This window comes from Caloenas nicobarica, chromosome 1 (assembly GCF_036013445.1).
Source record: "Caloenas nicobarica isolate bCalNic1 chromosome 1, bCalNic1.hap1, whole genome shotgun sequence".
In the NCBI taxonomy this organism is placed as follows: domain Eukaryota; kingdom Metazoa; phylum Chordata; class Aves; order Columbiformes; family Columbidae; genus Caloenas; species Caloenas nicobarica.
In genome coordinates this window covers 1128882-1143676 of record NC_088245.1, presented here as the reverse complement: position 1 = coordinate 1143676, position 14795 = coordinate 1128882, and the positions used below count along the sequence as shown (strand labels likewise).

The 14795-nt window shown below is 61.0% G+C and overlaps 1 protein-coding gene across 1 annotated transcript in view; it reads right to left on the bottom strand.

The window, feature by feature from the left end:
* SND1 (staphylococcal nuclease and tudor domain containing 1) overlaps nt 1–14795 on the bottom strand; it is a 123166-nt gene that overhangs the window by 95251 nt on the left and 13120 nt on the right. The window contains exons 7-10 of the mRNA XM_065626793.1: nt 12938–13096; nt 12465–12571; nt 12127–12217; nt 5745–5858 (exon numbers count right to left, since the gene is read on the bottom strand). Of these exons, the coding sequence (XP_065482865.1) occupies nt 5745–5858; nt 12127–12217; nt 12465–12571; nt 12938–13096 (471 nt within the window). The remainder of the gene's footprint in view (nt 1–5744; nt 5859–12126; nt 12218–12464; nt 12572–12937; nt 13097–14795) is intronic.

Genomic DNA, 14795 nt, shown 5'->3' with positions numbered 1-14795 from the left:
CTCCCCTTGAGCCCAGGTCCATCCCCTGCCCTTCCCAAGCTCCCGGCAGCTCCTGCTCCGGTGGTGCCGGACGGGGGGCAGCAAACCGGGCAGGTCGTTTTTACAAAGCGCTTCCAGTTCACATCAATCTCCTGGCAATCAGCAAGTGTCAGGGAACGGAGCTGAGAGAAAGTACCACCATTTGATGGGTTGGGGGAAAACACGGCTCTTTCTAAAACCTGCCGGAGCGTGGTGGAGCCTGCGGGCAGGAGGACGCGGAGCAGGAGCTGCGGCGCTGCCGTGGCCACGGTCCAGCACCTGGACGATGCTCTGCCTTCATCACCCATCGCTGCCTTCATCACCCGTCACTGCATGAGGGCGAGGGGGTGACGAAGGTCACCGGGGTACGACTCTGCAAGTCACATTGGACACAAGAGGCAAGGCAGAGAAAAACCCTTGTCAGGACTTCAATGCCTCTGGGAGCCGGCGGTTTGCAGCAAACACCGCGTGAGGGACACCAACCTTCTGGCGTCATTGAACTCCGTGACAGGACATGCCGTGCGCAGCTGGATGGACAGACAGATGGACAGACCATGTGCTTTTTGCCCACCAAGAGAGCAGAGGGAAGCGGCATCACCAGCACCCTGCATCCCTGCCAAGCAGAGATGCTGAGACCACCCGGCGGGACAACCCTGGTGGCTGCACCTTGTCCTCCCCAGGCCGGTCCCTGCGAGTGTCCCCACCATTGGAACAGGGACCGTCCCGCTGGCAGCTCCTGCTCTCCGGAGGCGCGGGGGCCGCTCATCCTCCTCTGCTCGCAGCCCGACGCCAGCCAGCAGCTCCCTCCCTTCCAAAACACGTTGGGAAGCCAAGCAACCCGCGCACAAACTCAACTGAGAGGGGGGGAAAAATAAAAATCCGAGCCCAAAACCATCTGGTTGGGTTTTTTTTCTTTTTTTCCGAAGCCATTTCCAGCTTCCCTGCGTCTCCAGCTTTTCGCCGCTCTCTGTTTGCGGCGCCGCCTGCTCCGCTCGCTCTGCCGCTGCGGTGCCAGCCCTGCCGCTCACGGCAGCTCCGCCGTCGGCTGCCGCCGTGCCAACGGCGCTGCCGGCACACGGCGCGTTTGCCACCCCCCCGGCAGCCGCAGCGGGCGCAGCGCCGGGGTCCTGCTCCGCCGGACACCCACCACCCTGCATCCCGCCGGAGGGGGCTGGGGGCACCCAAAGGTGCACAAGGGCTCCCCCCAGCACCCCATCATGGAGGGGGCGGAAAGATGAGAGCCAGCGGCCAAAATAAACCATAAAACCCAGACATCCTTGGCTTTGTGTCCTCAAAAAACACAGCTAGAAGGTGCCCCAGTGTCATCCAGATGATCCTTGAAGAAATCCCCCCCGCAATGTCAACCTTATCTCTGCCCCGCAGGTGGGAGAAAGGAGGGACCATCAAGTCCCGGCGCAGCGGCACAGCCGGGAAACGAGCCGGGACGTCCCTGCTCCAAATCCCCTTCCCACCTCCTCCCTCCCACCCCAAAACCCTGAGCCCCCCAGCAGCGATCGCATCCCCCCCGCCCCACTTCCAGACTTCCAAAAATCCCAACCCACCACCAGCAGGACGGTGCTTTCTTTTTTTCCCCTGTTTTTTCTCTTTGAATCAAGGTCCATGTGTTTGACTCCCCCACTCCAAGAGTATTACCAATTAAGATATCAATTTAGATAAATCGGAGGATTGGAGCAGATTTGTACTGCCGTCGCATCAATTAGGCAAATATAGCTTGCTAGAGCACAGAGCCGCTAACGAGATTCTGTAATTCAGCTGTCCGAGGGAGTGAATTTCTGATTAAAAAAGTGAAGCTGAAACTTCAAATCATAGAATCATTTTGGTTGGAAAAGACCTTTGAGATCATGGAGTCCAACCATAACCCACCCCTGGCACTGCCCCATGTCCTGAGAACCTCATGTCCGTCTGTCCAGCCCCTCCAGGGATGGTGACTCCAGCACTGCCCTGGGCAGCCTGTTCCAATGCCCCACAGCCCTTGGGGGAAGAAATTGTTCCCCAGATCCAACCTCAACCTCCCTTGGCACAACCTGAGGTCGTTTCATCTCGTTCTATCATCACCCTGAGAGCACAAAGGCTCGGTGAGCTCCCTTGAAGGGCAATGGGAAGTGCCTTCTATCAATATGGCTGATAAATCACCTGATGTTGGGAAAAGAGAAGACGTGCTTTCCACAAGAAGACGAGCAGTAGCAGAATTTAAGTGATGTGTCCCATTCATACACGTAGCTGAGTTAAAAATATTGAATCCAGACTTCTAGAGACGCCCGGGTCTTTGCTGCAAGATCATTCATAGAATCCTAGAGCAGTTTGGGTTACGGGCCCTCCCCAGCCCCCCCAGTGCCCCCCCTGCCATGAGCAGGGACATCTGCACCAGCTCAGGTTGCTCAGAGCCCCGTCCAGCCTGGCCTGGGATGTCTCCAGGGATGGTTCAGCCACCACCTCTCTGGGAACCTGGGCCAGGCTCTCACCACCCTCAGGGCAACAATTTCTTATATTTAACCTAAATTTCCCCTCCTCTACTTTAAAACCATCACCCCTTGTCCTGTCGCAACAGGCCCTGCTCAAAGGTCTGTGCCCACCTTTCCTATCAGCTCCAACATCCCCCGCGGCCCCGGCGCCCGGGCAGCGCCGGAGACGCGTCTTCATCTGAACACGTTACGTTCCTCGACAGAGACAAGCGATCGAGAGATGAAACGCTCTCCGCTCCCGCTCTCAGCATTCATTTCGCGCCGGGTGATAAAGGCGGGAGATGAAAAGCTGCGGAGTTTTACCACGCTGAATTTTCAGCTTGTCGTTTCCCATCGACTCTGTCAGGTGCCTTGGGACCAATTTGCGCTCGGCGGGATGGAGATGGATCTCCCCGGCGGAGCCGCAATATCTACGTGATACCTACTACAGCGGGGCCGGGACCAGTCCCGAAACTGCCCCCCTACAAACAGCAAAGCACTGAGGGGTGGGGGAGCCGGACATCCAGCTGAGCAAGGCGCCTGGTTTCTCTGGTTGGGGCTTTTTTGGTCAATTGTTGGGGTTTTTTTATTTTTTTATTTTTTTTTAAACTAATGATCTGGAAGGGGAGGGGGGGCCAACATTTCATTAATTGCATTTACAGGTAATGAAGCAACCGCATAAGCAGAGCAAGAGATAAAAATACAGCAGGGTCTAAAGAGGGATAAAAACCAGAAAGAAAAATGGGGTTTAACTGGGGCGCCCACGAGCTGGGGTGGCCAAACTCGCTCCCGTGCAGTGCAGGAGGACGAAGGAGAGGAGGAAGATGGAAGGAGGAAGGTGGAAGGAGAGGAAGATGGAAGGAGAGGAGGAAGATGGGAGAAGGAAGATGGAAGAAGAGAAGGAAGATGGAAGGATGGGAGGAAGATGGAAGAAGAGAAGGAAGATGGAAGAGCAGGAAGATGGAAGGAGAAACAGAAGATGGAAGGAGAGGAGGAAGATGGAATGAGAGAAGGAAGATGAAGGAGAAGAGGAAGATGGAAGGAGAGGAAGAAGATGGAAGGAGAGGAAGATGAAGGAGAAATGGAAGATGAAGGAGAAATGGAAGATGAAGGAGAAATGGAAGATGGAAGGAGAGGAGGAAGATGGAAGGAGAGGAGGAAGATGGAAGCAGCTCTTGCTCCGCAGCGGTGCTGGATGTCCCGGGGTCACGCTGGCCAGGCCACACTCATGGGGACGGGTAACTTCACGTCACCGGAGGGTCTGGCAGCGGCACCTGGTGCCTGCAAACCCTGGATGCGACCCAAACCTGCGGATGATTCCAAATGCTGAGCGCACTCCGTACACGAGAAGCCAGACACCAATCAGCGCCTTGGCTGCGATGTGGCGATGTCGGGCTGCGGGGACATCTGCAGCCGGACCCCAGACTCAGGGGTGACAAGCCCACATTTGGGGCATGCCCTGGCAGCACCGTGCGCGGCAGCGATGCCGGCGGTGAGCCCCGCGGCTCCCGGCAGGCAAGGAGAAGGCGACCGCCCGCGCGCCGGGGCCGCGGCAGCCAAGGATTTTGCCGGGGAAGCGGCAGCGCGGTGGGGGGCAGCCGCTTTTCTGCAGTCTCCTTGGAGACCGCGAAGAAACCGCGCTCCTCCCGGCAGCACCGCACGGCGCCGGTGGGGCAGGCCGGGGCAGGACCCCCCCGGCGGCACCCGTGGCCGCTTCGCAGCCGCCCCGCGCCCTCCCCAGCGGGCAGGAGCGGCGCCCGGCCAGAGAAACAGCGGGAGGAAGAGGCTCATCTGGGAAGTTATTCATAATTCAGCGTGTACAAAACAAGGCGGCATCCCGGGAGGCAGGAATTTCCAAAGCACCATTCCCATAGCGACCCAGGCTCTGCCCTTCGCACACCAACACCTCGGGGAGCTGCAACCGAGCCAGCGCTCAGCGTGCCGGTGCCGTTCGGGGAAAAAACAGCCCTGGAAAAGGCGCATTTTACATAACCCCGGGGGAAGGTTGGCTGTCTTTGGGAAGCCCTCCTCTCGCTCGCCATCTCGAGCGGGGCTGGATGAGGTTTTGCTCAGAACCACGCGGGTGCTCGGCGGGAGCCTCAGCAGCTCTCAAGTGCATCAACCATCAGGGGGGAGGAAAAAATGAAAAGAAAGCAAAAAGCAGCCAGCAGATAAATCCCTGTCCCAGGGAGCTTTCGGATGGTTTTGGATGGGCTGGTGCCAGGCGAGGCCGCGCAGTGCCGGGCTCCTGTGTCCCCGCCGCCGCCGGCTCCGCGCCAAAAGAAGGGCATGGGGAGCAAACCGGCGTCCCGGCTGCCGGCACAGCCGTGGGGCTTTGCAGGGGGGTGAAGGGGATGCAGCGTGTGACCGTCAGCCACGTGGCAGAGCTTATTTTGGGCACTTTCATGTCACCGCCGAGCGCAGGGCTCGAGGTCCAGAGCATCGCTGGCTTGTGAGATGCTCTGACCAAGCACAGGGGAGGTCAACGGAGCCCGAAGTGCGCGGGAACAATGCGGCGTTTGCCAACGGCTTCAGCGTCTGCGAGTTCTCCGTCAGATCCTGAGGCTGCAGGATGGAGGATCCCACTCCTTCCAGACATGGGAGGAAGGAGGGAACCGCTCCCCGACCCCAGCCGGCCCCGCACGAAGGGGAGAGATGCTCAGCCGAGCACCTCATGTGAAGGAAAATAAAAACCGGAGGGTTTTGCACATTTTGCATCATCTCCAGCAGCCCCGCAGCCGCCTGCTTGGCCCCCGGCGATGGGCAGAGCAGGGGACGGGGCGGGCAGAGCAGAGGAACACCAAAGCACCAAAAGCAAAGCACCCAAGGGTGCCGAGCAGCCAGACCCTGCTGACCATCCACGAGTCACCCCACGTCCCCCACAGCCCCATGTCCTGGAAACGGGGCTCTCCCACCCCCCCAGCGCTGAGAACCGCCATGGCACCCGTGATACAAAAGGGAAACTGAGGCAGGGCCGCGGGAGGCATCGGTCTCGCTGCAGCCATCAGAGGGCGTGCTCAAACCCTCCCCGAGGGCTCCTGCACCCTGTGAGACGGGGCTCCCCCAGCATGGAAAGGGGGGTGTTGAGCAGGGGGCGTCATGGCAGATCGAAGAGGAGCCTCACAGGGAGGGGACGCCATCCAGGGATGGTCATGGACACCGGCAACTGCTGCCCAGCAGAGATGCTGCACCGCGGGGTGCGGGGCAGAACCCCCTCCCATCTCGCCGCGCCGTCACCTCCCCACTGTGTGTCCCCATGGTCACCTGCATGCTGTCCCCCTCCAGCCGGGGGGGTCGGATGCTGGAGAGGTGAATGGTTTTGTGGTCCCCCGAGTTCAGCTTCACCACGATGGCGTCGGCGTTCAGCACCTGCATCACCTGGGGAGGGAGAGAGGCTGAGGTGAACACCGCGACTGCGGCAGCACGAGCCCTGGGTGCCGGGGGGGCACCGGAGCCAACACAACCGGCTGGAATATCCGTGGTCCTGCTCTCCGAGCCCAAGGAGCTCCCAAGAAGAGAGACCTTGAGGTGCTGGAGCGAGTTGAGAGAAGGGGACGGAGCTGGGGAAGGGGCTGGAGCACAAGTGTGATGGGAGCGGCTGAGGGAGCTGGGGGTTCAGCTGGAGAACAGGAGCTGAGGGGAGACCTTCTGATCTCTGACCTGCCTGGAAGGAGCTTGGAGCCAGGGGGGTCGGGCTCTGCTCCCCAGGAACAAGCGCCAGGAGCAGAGGAAACGGCCTCAAGTTGCGCCAGGGGAGGTTGAGGTTGGATCTGGGGACCAATTTCTTCCCCAAAGGGCTGTGGGGCATTGGAACAGGCTGCCCAGGGCAGTGCTGGAGTCACCATCCCTGGAGGGGCTGGACAGACGGACATGAGGTTCTCAGGACATGGGGCAGTGCCAGGGTGGGTTATGGTTGCACTCCATGATCTGGAGGGGCTTTTCCAACCAAAATGATTCGATGATTCTAAGATCCCCATCTGGCAATGCCACGGCACACCAGCACATCACCGACCACCGTCCTGCGCCAGCGCTCAGCTCCCCAGGGTTTCACCCCATAAACAAAACCGGGGAGCGGACAGGACCGCGGGCATCAATAGGTGACAATGGATGAGGCACGTGGAGGAGGCAGCGAGCACAGCCCACGGCAGAGACTCTTCCATGGCACAGCAGCCCATCCCGGCTGGTGGTTCTCCACACACTCAAGGAGTAAATTAATTATCCAAACTGGTGGCAAAGGCAGGTCAGGGTGGGGACAGCAGGGTGAGGCACGTGGGTTTAATCCTCCCAGTTTTCATTAAACAGCACTCTCCAGCCCGCACCGAGCTGCAGCATGTGCACAAGGCAGCTGGGTATTCCCGCTCCCAGCACAAACCAGTGCCCCCAGTCACACCAGCAGCGCCCGTGAGGGCAGAGCTCGGGGGGGTGCGGAGGGAAGGGGGCACAGACCTGCCCCCCTTGCAGCACTTTTTGCCCCAGCAAGCACATCAGTCCCTCAAAACGTGCTTAGCCAAACGGATAATAGAGGAATTAAAATTCAAGCCGACACCGAGGATCACCCGGGCTGCTCTCGGCACAGCAAACCCCCCGGGGACGTCCCTGTCCCCAGACTCGGCCGCTCCCCGGACCCAGATCCAGGATTTTTCATGGGCAGAACCGAGCCCAGAGCAGTGTCCGTGCCAAATGGAATAATCCAATCTCATGCTTCAGGGCATCCTCAGGGCCGGAGGGCCGAGGACAGGACCCCCACAGCGCGGTGGGCGTCCGGCCCTCCCCTCTTAGCAAAACAAGAGGCGAGGAGCAGGTCCCGCCGCTGAGCGAGCTGCAGGGCAGCTCCGGGGTGAATCCTGCAAAACATCCATCATATCGGCTCCACCATTCCACGGCGGAGCTGCCATCGCAGCTCGTTTGTCCCCCGGCAGCTGCCGGCACAGCCCCGGTTCTGCGCCAGAGCCTGGGATGGACACCGGGGACTCACTCAACTCCCCCAGCCCTGAACATCCGCTTCCCGGCAGCAAACAACTCGCAGGGACCATCGCCCGGCTGCGACGGGTCTCGGCAGGGCCACGGGACGCTGCAGGACGCGGGGACCCCGCGGCTGCACGTCCCCGGCAGGACAGGGCGGCAGCAGGAGCCGGGGCTGACCCCAGGCACCCGCCCCCCCCGGGCCCCCAGCCCCGGTTCGGCAGCACCGTCCCGCACAGGGGCGCGGCAGAAGGTGCTTTGCAGCCCCTGTCCCCAGGGACCCCGCGGGCAGGAGGGGGACGCGGTGACAGGGGTGACAGCGGCAGCAGAGCCACCTCCTCCGCGCAGCCTGCGCGGCCGGGCCATTTTTCTTGCTGACAATTCCTCAGCTCGCTGAGGCCGGCTCTTCCTTTATCCAATATTTATTGTGGCTTCACCTGCCTCAGAAAGGCACTCAGATAAAGGGATTGAAAGGATTTTTTCTTTTCCTATTTTTTTTTTTTTTAAATCTCTGCAGCTGCTCCTTGCGGAGCCTGCGCGCTCTGGCACCGCGGCCCCAAAAACCTTTCCAACTTTTCACCCCCGAGCTTTGCTCGCCCCGTGTCCCTGTCCCCACCACCAGCTTTGCCCCCGCAGCTCCCCTGGGTGTTCACAGGGGACCCCGTGCCAGGGGACAACGGGGACAATTCCCCAGGTGCCACCGTGCCCTGCGGCTCCCCAGGGCTCCCTGCTCCTGCCCGCGCGGCGCTAACGAGGGCAGCTCATTAGCTCTCCTGGGAGGGGGCGCGGGGACAGGCTGTGACACACGGAGTGTCCCCAAAGCCAGGAACAACCTCCTGCACCCTGAGCTGGCGGGACAGGGACGGTGGCACTTTGGGAACCCAGAGAGCTGGAGCTCAGTGTCCCCAGCACCGAGAGAGGGGCTGGTGCTGCCCCCCGCAAGCAGGAAAATTGCTTTAGGAGGGGTTTTGGCAAGGCCCGGCGCTCAGCTCAGCCAGAGAACAGCTCCAGAGCTGGTTCTGGCAGATCCGACTGAGTTCTGAGGTGGTTTGGCTACGATGGAAGCTCCATGCGTTTTGCAAAGGGGAGACCAAAAAAAAAAAAAAAAAAATATATATATTAAAAAAATAAAAAAGAGAGCGGCACAGCTCATCCCCAGCCGCCTCCTCCTGCCGAGCGACGCTCGGCCCCGGCAGCGAGCCTGGCTGCGGCCGGGGGCTGCCCAGGGATCCAGCGCACCCCGGCGCTGCTCTGCCCCCCGACATCCCCCCGAGCCCATGTACCAAACCACGTTACAAACAGCTTTTGGCAGGGGACGGCTTTCAGCGCCGCGTGCGCAGCTCCGAGCAGCGCCGGCCCAAATTCCCGGTGCTCAAAGACGAGCTCATGCAGGGAATTCAGGAAAGAGCCTCCAGCCTCTTTGCGTTTCCACTCTGCCGCTTTTCTTCTCGCCGCTCACAGGCATCAAACCCGCAATCGAGGCCAAGCCTTAATTTCTCCCCCAGCCCCTCCAAGCCCCAGCAGCTGACTGCCGCGCCGACCGGATCCTAAATCAGCTGGAGCCGATTTGCCGCGGTCGCTCGACGGTGCAAAGACAGGTTGGGATGTTCCTCCTCCTCCTCCTCCCCCCGGCAGCTCCTACGTCAGCTCTGCCACCGCAAACCGGCACCTCGGCGTCGTGCCGAGCGCGGAGGCGGCTGCAGCGCCGGAGCCGTCGCTGCCCGCGGGTGCCGGGACCCCGCGCAGGGTGCTGGGGGACACACGGGGCTCACCGGGTCCCTGGGGGGGGACCAGGCACGTCCCCGGCTCTGGGTTCAGCACCGGCACTCGGAGGCGCGTGGGCATCTGTCCTGATTTTCCCTGTCACTTCCAATTCCCGGGACGGGGAAAAAGAACCAAAGTTGACGCGGCAAAACCGGCGGCACCCGGGGGGTTTCGGCTGCCGGCTCCCTACATGCTGATCGGCATGGCCCTGCGGGAAGAGCAGGTTTTAACCGAAAGCGGAGGAATTCTGTGAGCGGGACACAGCACGGTGCTCCCCGCATCTGGGGGGTCTCACGGCAGAGCCGGGGCAGCCAAACCGCGCCGGAGATGCCGCTGAGCCCCAAACCCATGGAACCATAAAATCGTTTTGGTTGGAAAAGACTGTTAAGATCATCGAGTCCAGCCGTTAACAATGCTGATATACAGTTGCTATTATAGAAGGGTGATGCCTGATCTCAACAGCAAATAGTGGCTTTTGTCTGTTTTTTAATAACGTCCCACACAAATTTACATTCAACGCTCAGATGCCCACTAGTATTAAATTTTAGAGCCTCTGTTTCGCAGGATATTTAAATTGCTTTTAGCAATTTAAAGAGAATATTTAGAAGCGAGCATATTCATTAATACGAACTTCAGCACAGGTGAAACTGCTACAGTTGTCGATATCCAAGTTGGAATTAAAAGAAAGGAGACTAATGGGGACTTTGTGCTAACGGCACAATACTGATGCAGGGATTAAGCTGGGGGGGAGGTGATTTTTTGTGAATGCTCCTTGGTTATCATGAATAAAGTGTAGTGAAAAAGTGTCTACAAAAGTGGGTCTCTTTGCTCCTGGCCGGGGGCTCGGGAGGAGCGACCTGCCGGTCGCAGCGTCCCAGCCGGCACAGCGGCTCTTGGCCAAAGCGCTGAGCGCCGGGGCGATGGCAGAGCATCCCGCCGCCCCCCCGGCAATGGCTGAGCGCAGCCTCACGGCCCCCGCGCCGGCAGCTCCTGCCAGCGGTTCCCGCACGCCAGCGCCGTGGCACGGCCGTCACCATCCCCGCAGGGACGTTCGCCGGGGGGTACTTCTCATTGCAGCGTCTTGGGTAGGGAGCACACGTGGTCCTTCGCCCCTCCTCGGAGACCCCCCGGGTTTGGTATGCCGGCCACACCAAGAGGAAAAGCAAATGCTTCACCACGCGAGGAAGCTGGCGGGATGTTTTTGGGGACACTGGTGGGACGTTTTCAGGGACCGCTGCTACCATCAGTCAAGCCTGAGCTGACAAGGAGCTGGTTGCACAAGAGGGCGGGAGCGAAACCTCAGAATTAAAGCACCAGCCAGCGCCTCCCCAGCCTCATCCCACAGGACAGAAGCTGCCGCCCAGACCGCAGGGACCCACCACCTGATTGTCCCCAAGCCCTGAGGCCACTGCTGCAGCTGGTGGCCCAAGGCGAGCGGGGAAGGGGCAGGGAAGGGGCAGGAGAGGGGCAGGAGGGAAGGAGCAGCCCCTTCCTCCACAGCAGGGCTGAAGCAGCAGGACGGATAAACCAGGGCAGGATCTGACCCGCGCGCGGGGGAGCGCAGGGGTTAGTCTGACTTTCCAAGAAATCCGGCTGCTGCACATTTCCCGGGAACAGCAGCAGAGCCCAAGCCCTCGGCTGCTGCGCCAGGCGAGCCGGCAGCACCATCTAGCGGGATGTGTCCCCCTGAGCTGTGCCCGGTCCCCCCGCCCCACTGCACCCCACTGCACATCACCACGGCCAGCCCTGCCCCAGTGGGATGCTCCTCCGCAGGGATGGCGCCCCAGGGCATGTCCTCACATAGAATCACAGAATCATGTTGGTTGGGAAAGCCCCTCCAGATCATGGAGTCCAACCATAACCCACCCTGGCACTGCCCCGTGTCCTGAGAACCTCATCTCCGTCTGTCCAACCCCTCCGGGGATGGTGACTCCAGCACTGCCCTGGGCAGCCTGTTCCAATGCCCCACAGCCCTTGGGGGAAGAAATTGCTGCCCAGATCCAACCTCAACCTCCCCTGGCGCAACTTGAGGCCGTTTCCTCTGCTCCTGGCGCTTGTTCCTGGGGAGCAGAGCCCGACCCCCCCTGGCTCCAAGCTCCTTTCAGGCAGGTCAGAGATCAGAAGGTCTCCCCTCAGCTCCTGTTCTCCAGCTGAACCCCCAGCTCCCTCAGCCGCTCCCATCACACTTGTGCTCCAGCCCCTTCCCCAGCTCCGTTCCCTTCTCCCAACTCGCTCCAGCACCTCAAGGCCTTTCTTGGCGTGAGGGCCCCAAACTGCCCCCAGGATTGGAGGTTTGGCCTCCCCAGTGCCCAGCACAGGCCGGTCACTGCCCTGGGCCTGCTGGCCACACCAGTGCTGGCACCAGCCAGGATGCTGGTGGCCTCTTGGCCGCCTGGGCACACGCTGGCTCATGTTCAGCCGCTGGCACCGACACCCCCAGGGCCTTTTCCACCGGGCACTTCCCAGCTGCTCTTCCCCAGCCTGCAGCGTTGCATGTGCTGTTACACGGGGCTGCTGCATCCTCCCTTGTGCCTCGGCCCCGCTCCCTGACCCGTGCCAGCACAGGGGGAGACACGGTCCCCGTGTGACAGGGACACAGGCACCGCTGGGGCTCCTCTGGCCCCTCTCCAGCAGGTCCATGTGTGTCCCGTGCTGAGGACCCAGAGCTGGCCCAGCACTGCAGGGGGGTCTCACAGAGCGGGGCAGAGGGGCAGGATCCCCCCAAACCTGCTGCCCACACTGCTGGTGACACAGCCCAGGATGGGTATGTCAAAACCCTCCAGGGTTTCTCCAAGCACATGTATGGACCAGCAGGGGCAGCCAGGCCCCCTGCCCTCTGTCCCCGCACAGACAGAGCCTGCCTGTCCCCTGCCCTGCCTGTCCCCTGCCCTGCCTGTCCCCTGCCCTGCCTGCCACTCACCTTGGCTACAAACTGCTTGTCCTTCTGATCCAGGTTTGCCGTGGGGGCCACGTAGTCCCTCCAGATCCTCAACTTGCGCTCTTTGGCGAACCTGGCAAGGAGGGACACACAGGCGTGATGCCCGGGCCGGTGTCCCCGCAGGGACGGATGTGACACGTGATAAATCATCCAGCAAATTGCTGGCAGAGGCGGTGGGGCTGGCACAGCCTTTCAAGGACAGATCGCATCCTCCTCCCATGCAGAGAGCACCGGGAGTGCCCAAACGGGGATGGGGGGGCTGGAGTCACCCCAGCACCCCGTGCCCACCCCAGCCCCGCGGCTCCCAGTGTCCGACCCACCTTTCGGCCGCGCGCAGCTTGTCGGCGCCGCGGGTGTAGACGGCGATGGACCAGTCCACGCAGCGGGCGAAGCCCTCCTTCAGCAGGAGCTCGGTGATGTTCCCATTCTGCTGGGAAGGGACACGCTCAGGACGCAGCATTGACACTGAGCCCTGCACCCCCTGCTGCAAGGGGGGACCTCATCTGCCCTGCCCAGCCCCTCGGATGTCACAGGTCCCCAAAACCCCTGCAAGGCCCGGCTACAGCACCTGGTGTCCCCAGGGCTACCAGACGCCACCCCAGCGATACCCACGGGGCTGCCCAGATGGACTGTGGGCTCCCACATCCACCAGTAAAGAGCCCACGACTCCCAGTTGCCCTCAGACCCCACCAGAGGCACCTGGACCTTGCAGCCACCTTGAGCATCTCCAGCAAGGGATGACCCAGAGTGTGACAGCCCGCTGGGACCCCCTCCCAGCCCGCGCCCCACTTGCCGGGTGCAGGATGGTGCCCAGGATGTTCTGGTTGTGGCAGCTCTCCAGGACGATCTGCACGTCCCTCTGCAGCAGCCGCGACTCCGTGAAGAACTTGGCTTCGGCTGCAAACGGCTCGGGGACTTCGGTGGCATCCGCCTCCCGCTTGAACGTGGGGCACTGCGGCAGAGGAAGGGACAGTCAGGGCACACCGAGGCTTTCGTGTTATATTGCGCTGACACAGCCCGCTACCTGCCCCAGTAAACATGGCCGGGAGCAAACTGGGAATGGAGACCAGCTCCCAGTGCAATCCTGCCCTGGGTGCGTCCAACTGGGGCCACGTGGAATATGAGCATCAGCACTGGTGTGGCCAGCGGGACCAGGACAGTGACCGTCCCCTGTGCTGGGCACTGGGGAGGCCAAACCGCGAATCCTGGGGGCAGTTTGGGGCCCCTCACCCCAAGAAAGGCCTTGAGGTGCTGGAGCGAGTTGAGAGAAGGGAACGGAGCTGGTGAGGGGCTGGAGCACAAGTGTGATGGGAGCGGCTGAGGGAGCTGGGGGTTCAGCTGGAGAACAGGAGGCAGCGGGCAGGTCTGGGTGCCAGGGGACAAAGGAAGAGTGACAGATGGCATCTGTCTGGGCTTCTGTAAAGCCTTCGGCACAGTCCCCCACAAAATCCTTCTCTGTAAATCGGAGAGGTATGGATTTGATGGGTGAACCGTTCGGTGGATGAGGAATTGGCTGGATGGTCTCACTCAGAGAGTCGTGGTCAATGGCTCAATGTCTGGATGGACACCAGTGACAAGTGGTGTCCCTCAGGGGTCCATACTGGGACCAGTACTGTTTGACATCTTCATCGATGACACAGACAGCGGGATCGAGTGCACCCTCAGCAAGGTTGCAGGTGACACCAAGCTGAGTGGTGCAGATGACACTCCCAAGGGAGGGGATCCATCCAGAGGGACCTGGACAGGCTGGAGAAGTGCGACCATGCGAACCTCAGGACGTTCAGCAAGGCCAAGTGCAAGGTCCTGCACATGGGTCAGGGCAACCCCCGGTATCAACCCAGGCTGGGGATGGAGAGATGGAGAGCAGCTCTGCAGACAAGGACCTGGGGTGCTGAGGGGTGAAAGATGGGACATGATCCGTCAATGTGTGCTTGCAGCCCAGAAGCCAATCGTATCCGGGGCTGTGTCACCAGCAGCGTGGGCAGCAGGTTTGGGGGGATCCTGCCCCTCTGCCCCGCTCTGTGAGACCCCCCTGCAGTGCTGGGCCAGCTCTGGGTCCTCAGCACGGGACACACATGGACCTGCTGGAGAGGGGCCAGAGGAGCCCCAGCAATGACCCGAGGCTGGAACAGCTCTGCTGGGAGGACAGGCTGGGAGAGTTGGGTGCTCAGCTGGAGAACAGAAGCTCCGGGGAGACCTTAGAGCAGCCTCCAGCACCTAAAGGGTCCTACAAGAAAGCTGGAGAGGGACTTTTACAAGGGCAGAGAGTGATAGGACAAGGGGTGATGGTTTTAAACTAAAGGAGGGAGATTCAGGCCAGACATGAGGAAGAAATTGTTGCCCCTGAGGGTGGTGAGAGCCTGGCCCAGGTTGGCCAGAGAGGTGGTGGCTGAACCATCCCTGGAGACATCCCAGGCCAGGCTGGACGGGGCTCTGAGCAACCTGAGCTGGTGCAGATGTCCCTGCTCATGGCAGGGGGGCACTGGGGGAGCTGGGAAGGTCCTTCAACACAAACCATCTGTGATTCTGTCATAAGCTCTGCACACTTGCCCCAGTGCTGAATGGCACCGAGGAGGACACACAATGAACGATGGTGGAAATTCAAGGGGGAACCTGCTGCAAAGACAGCTGCTGAGCTGGCGGCCGAACCT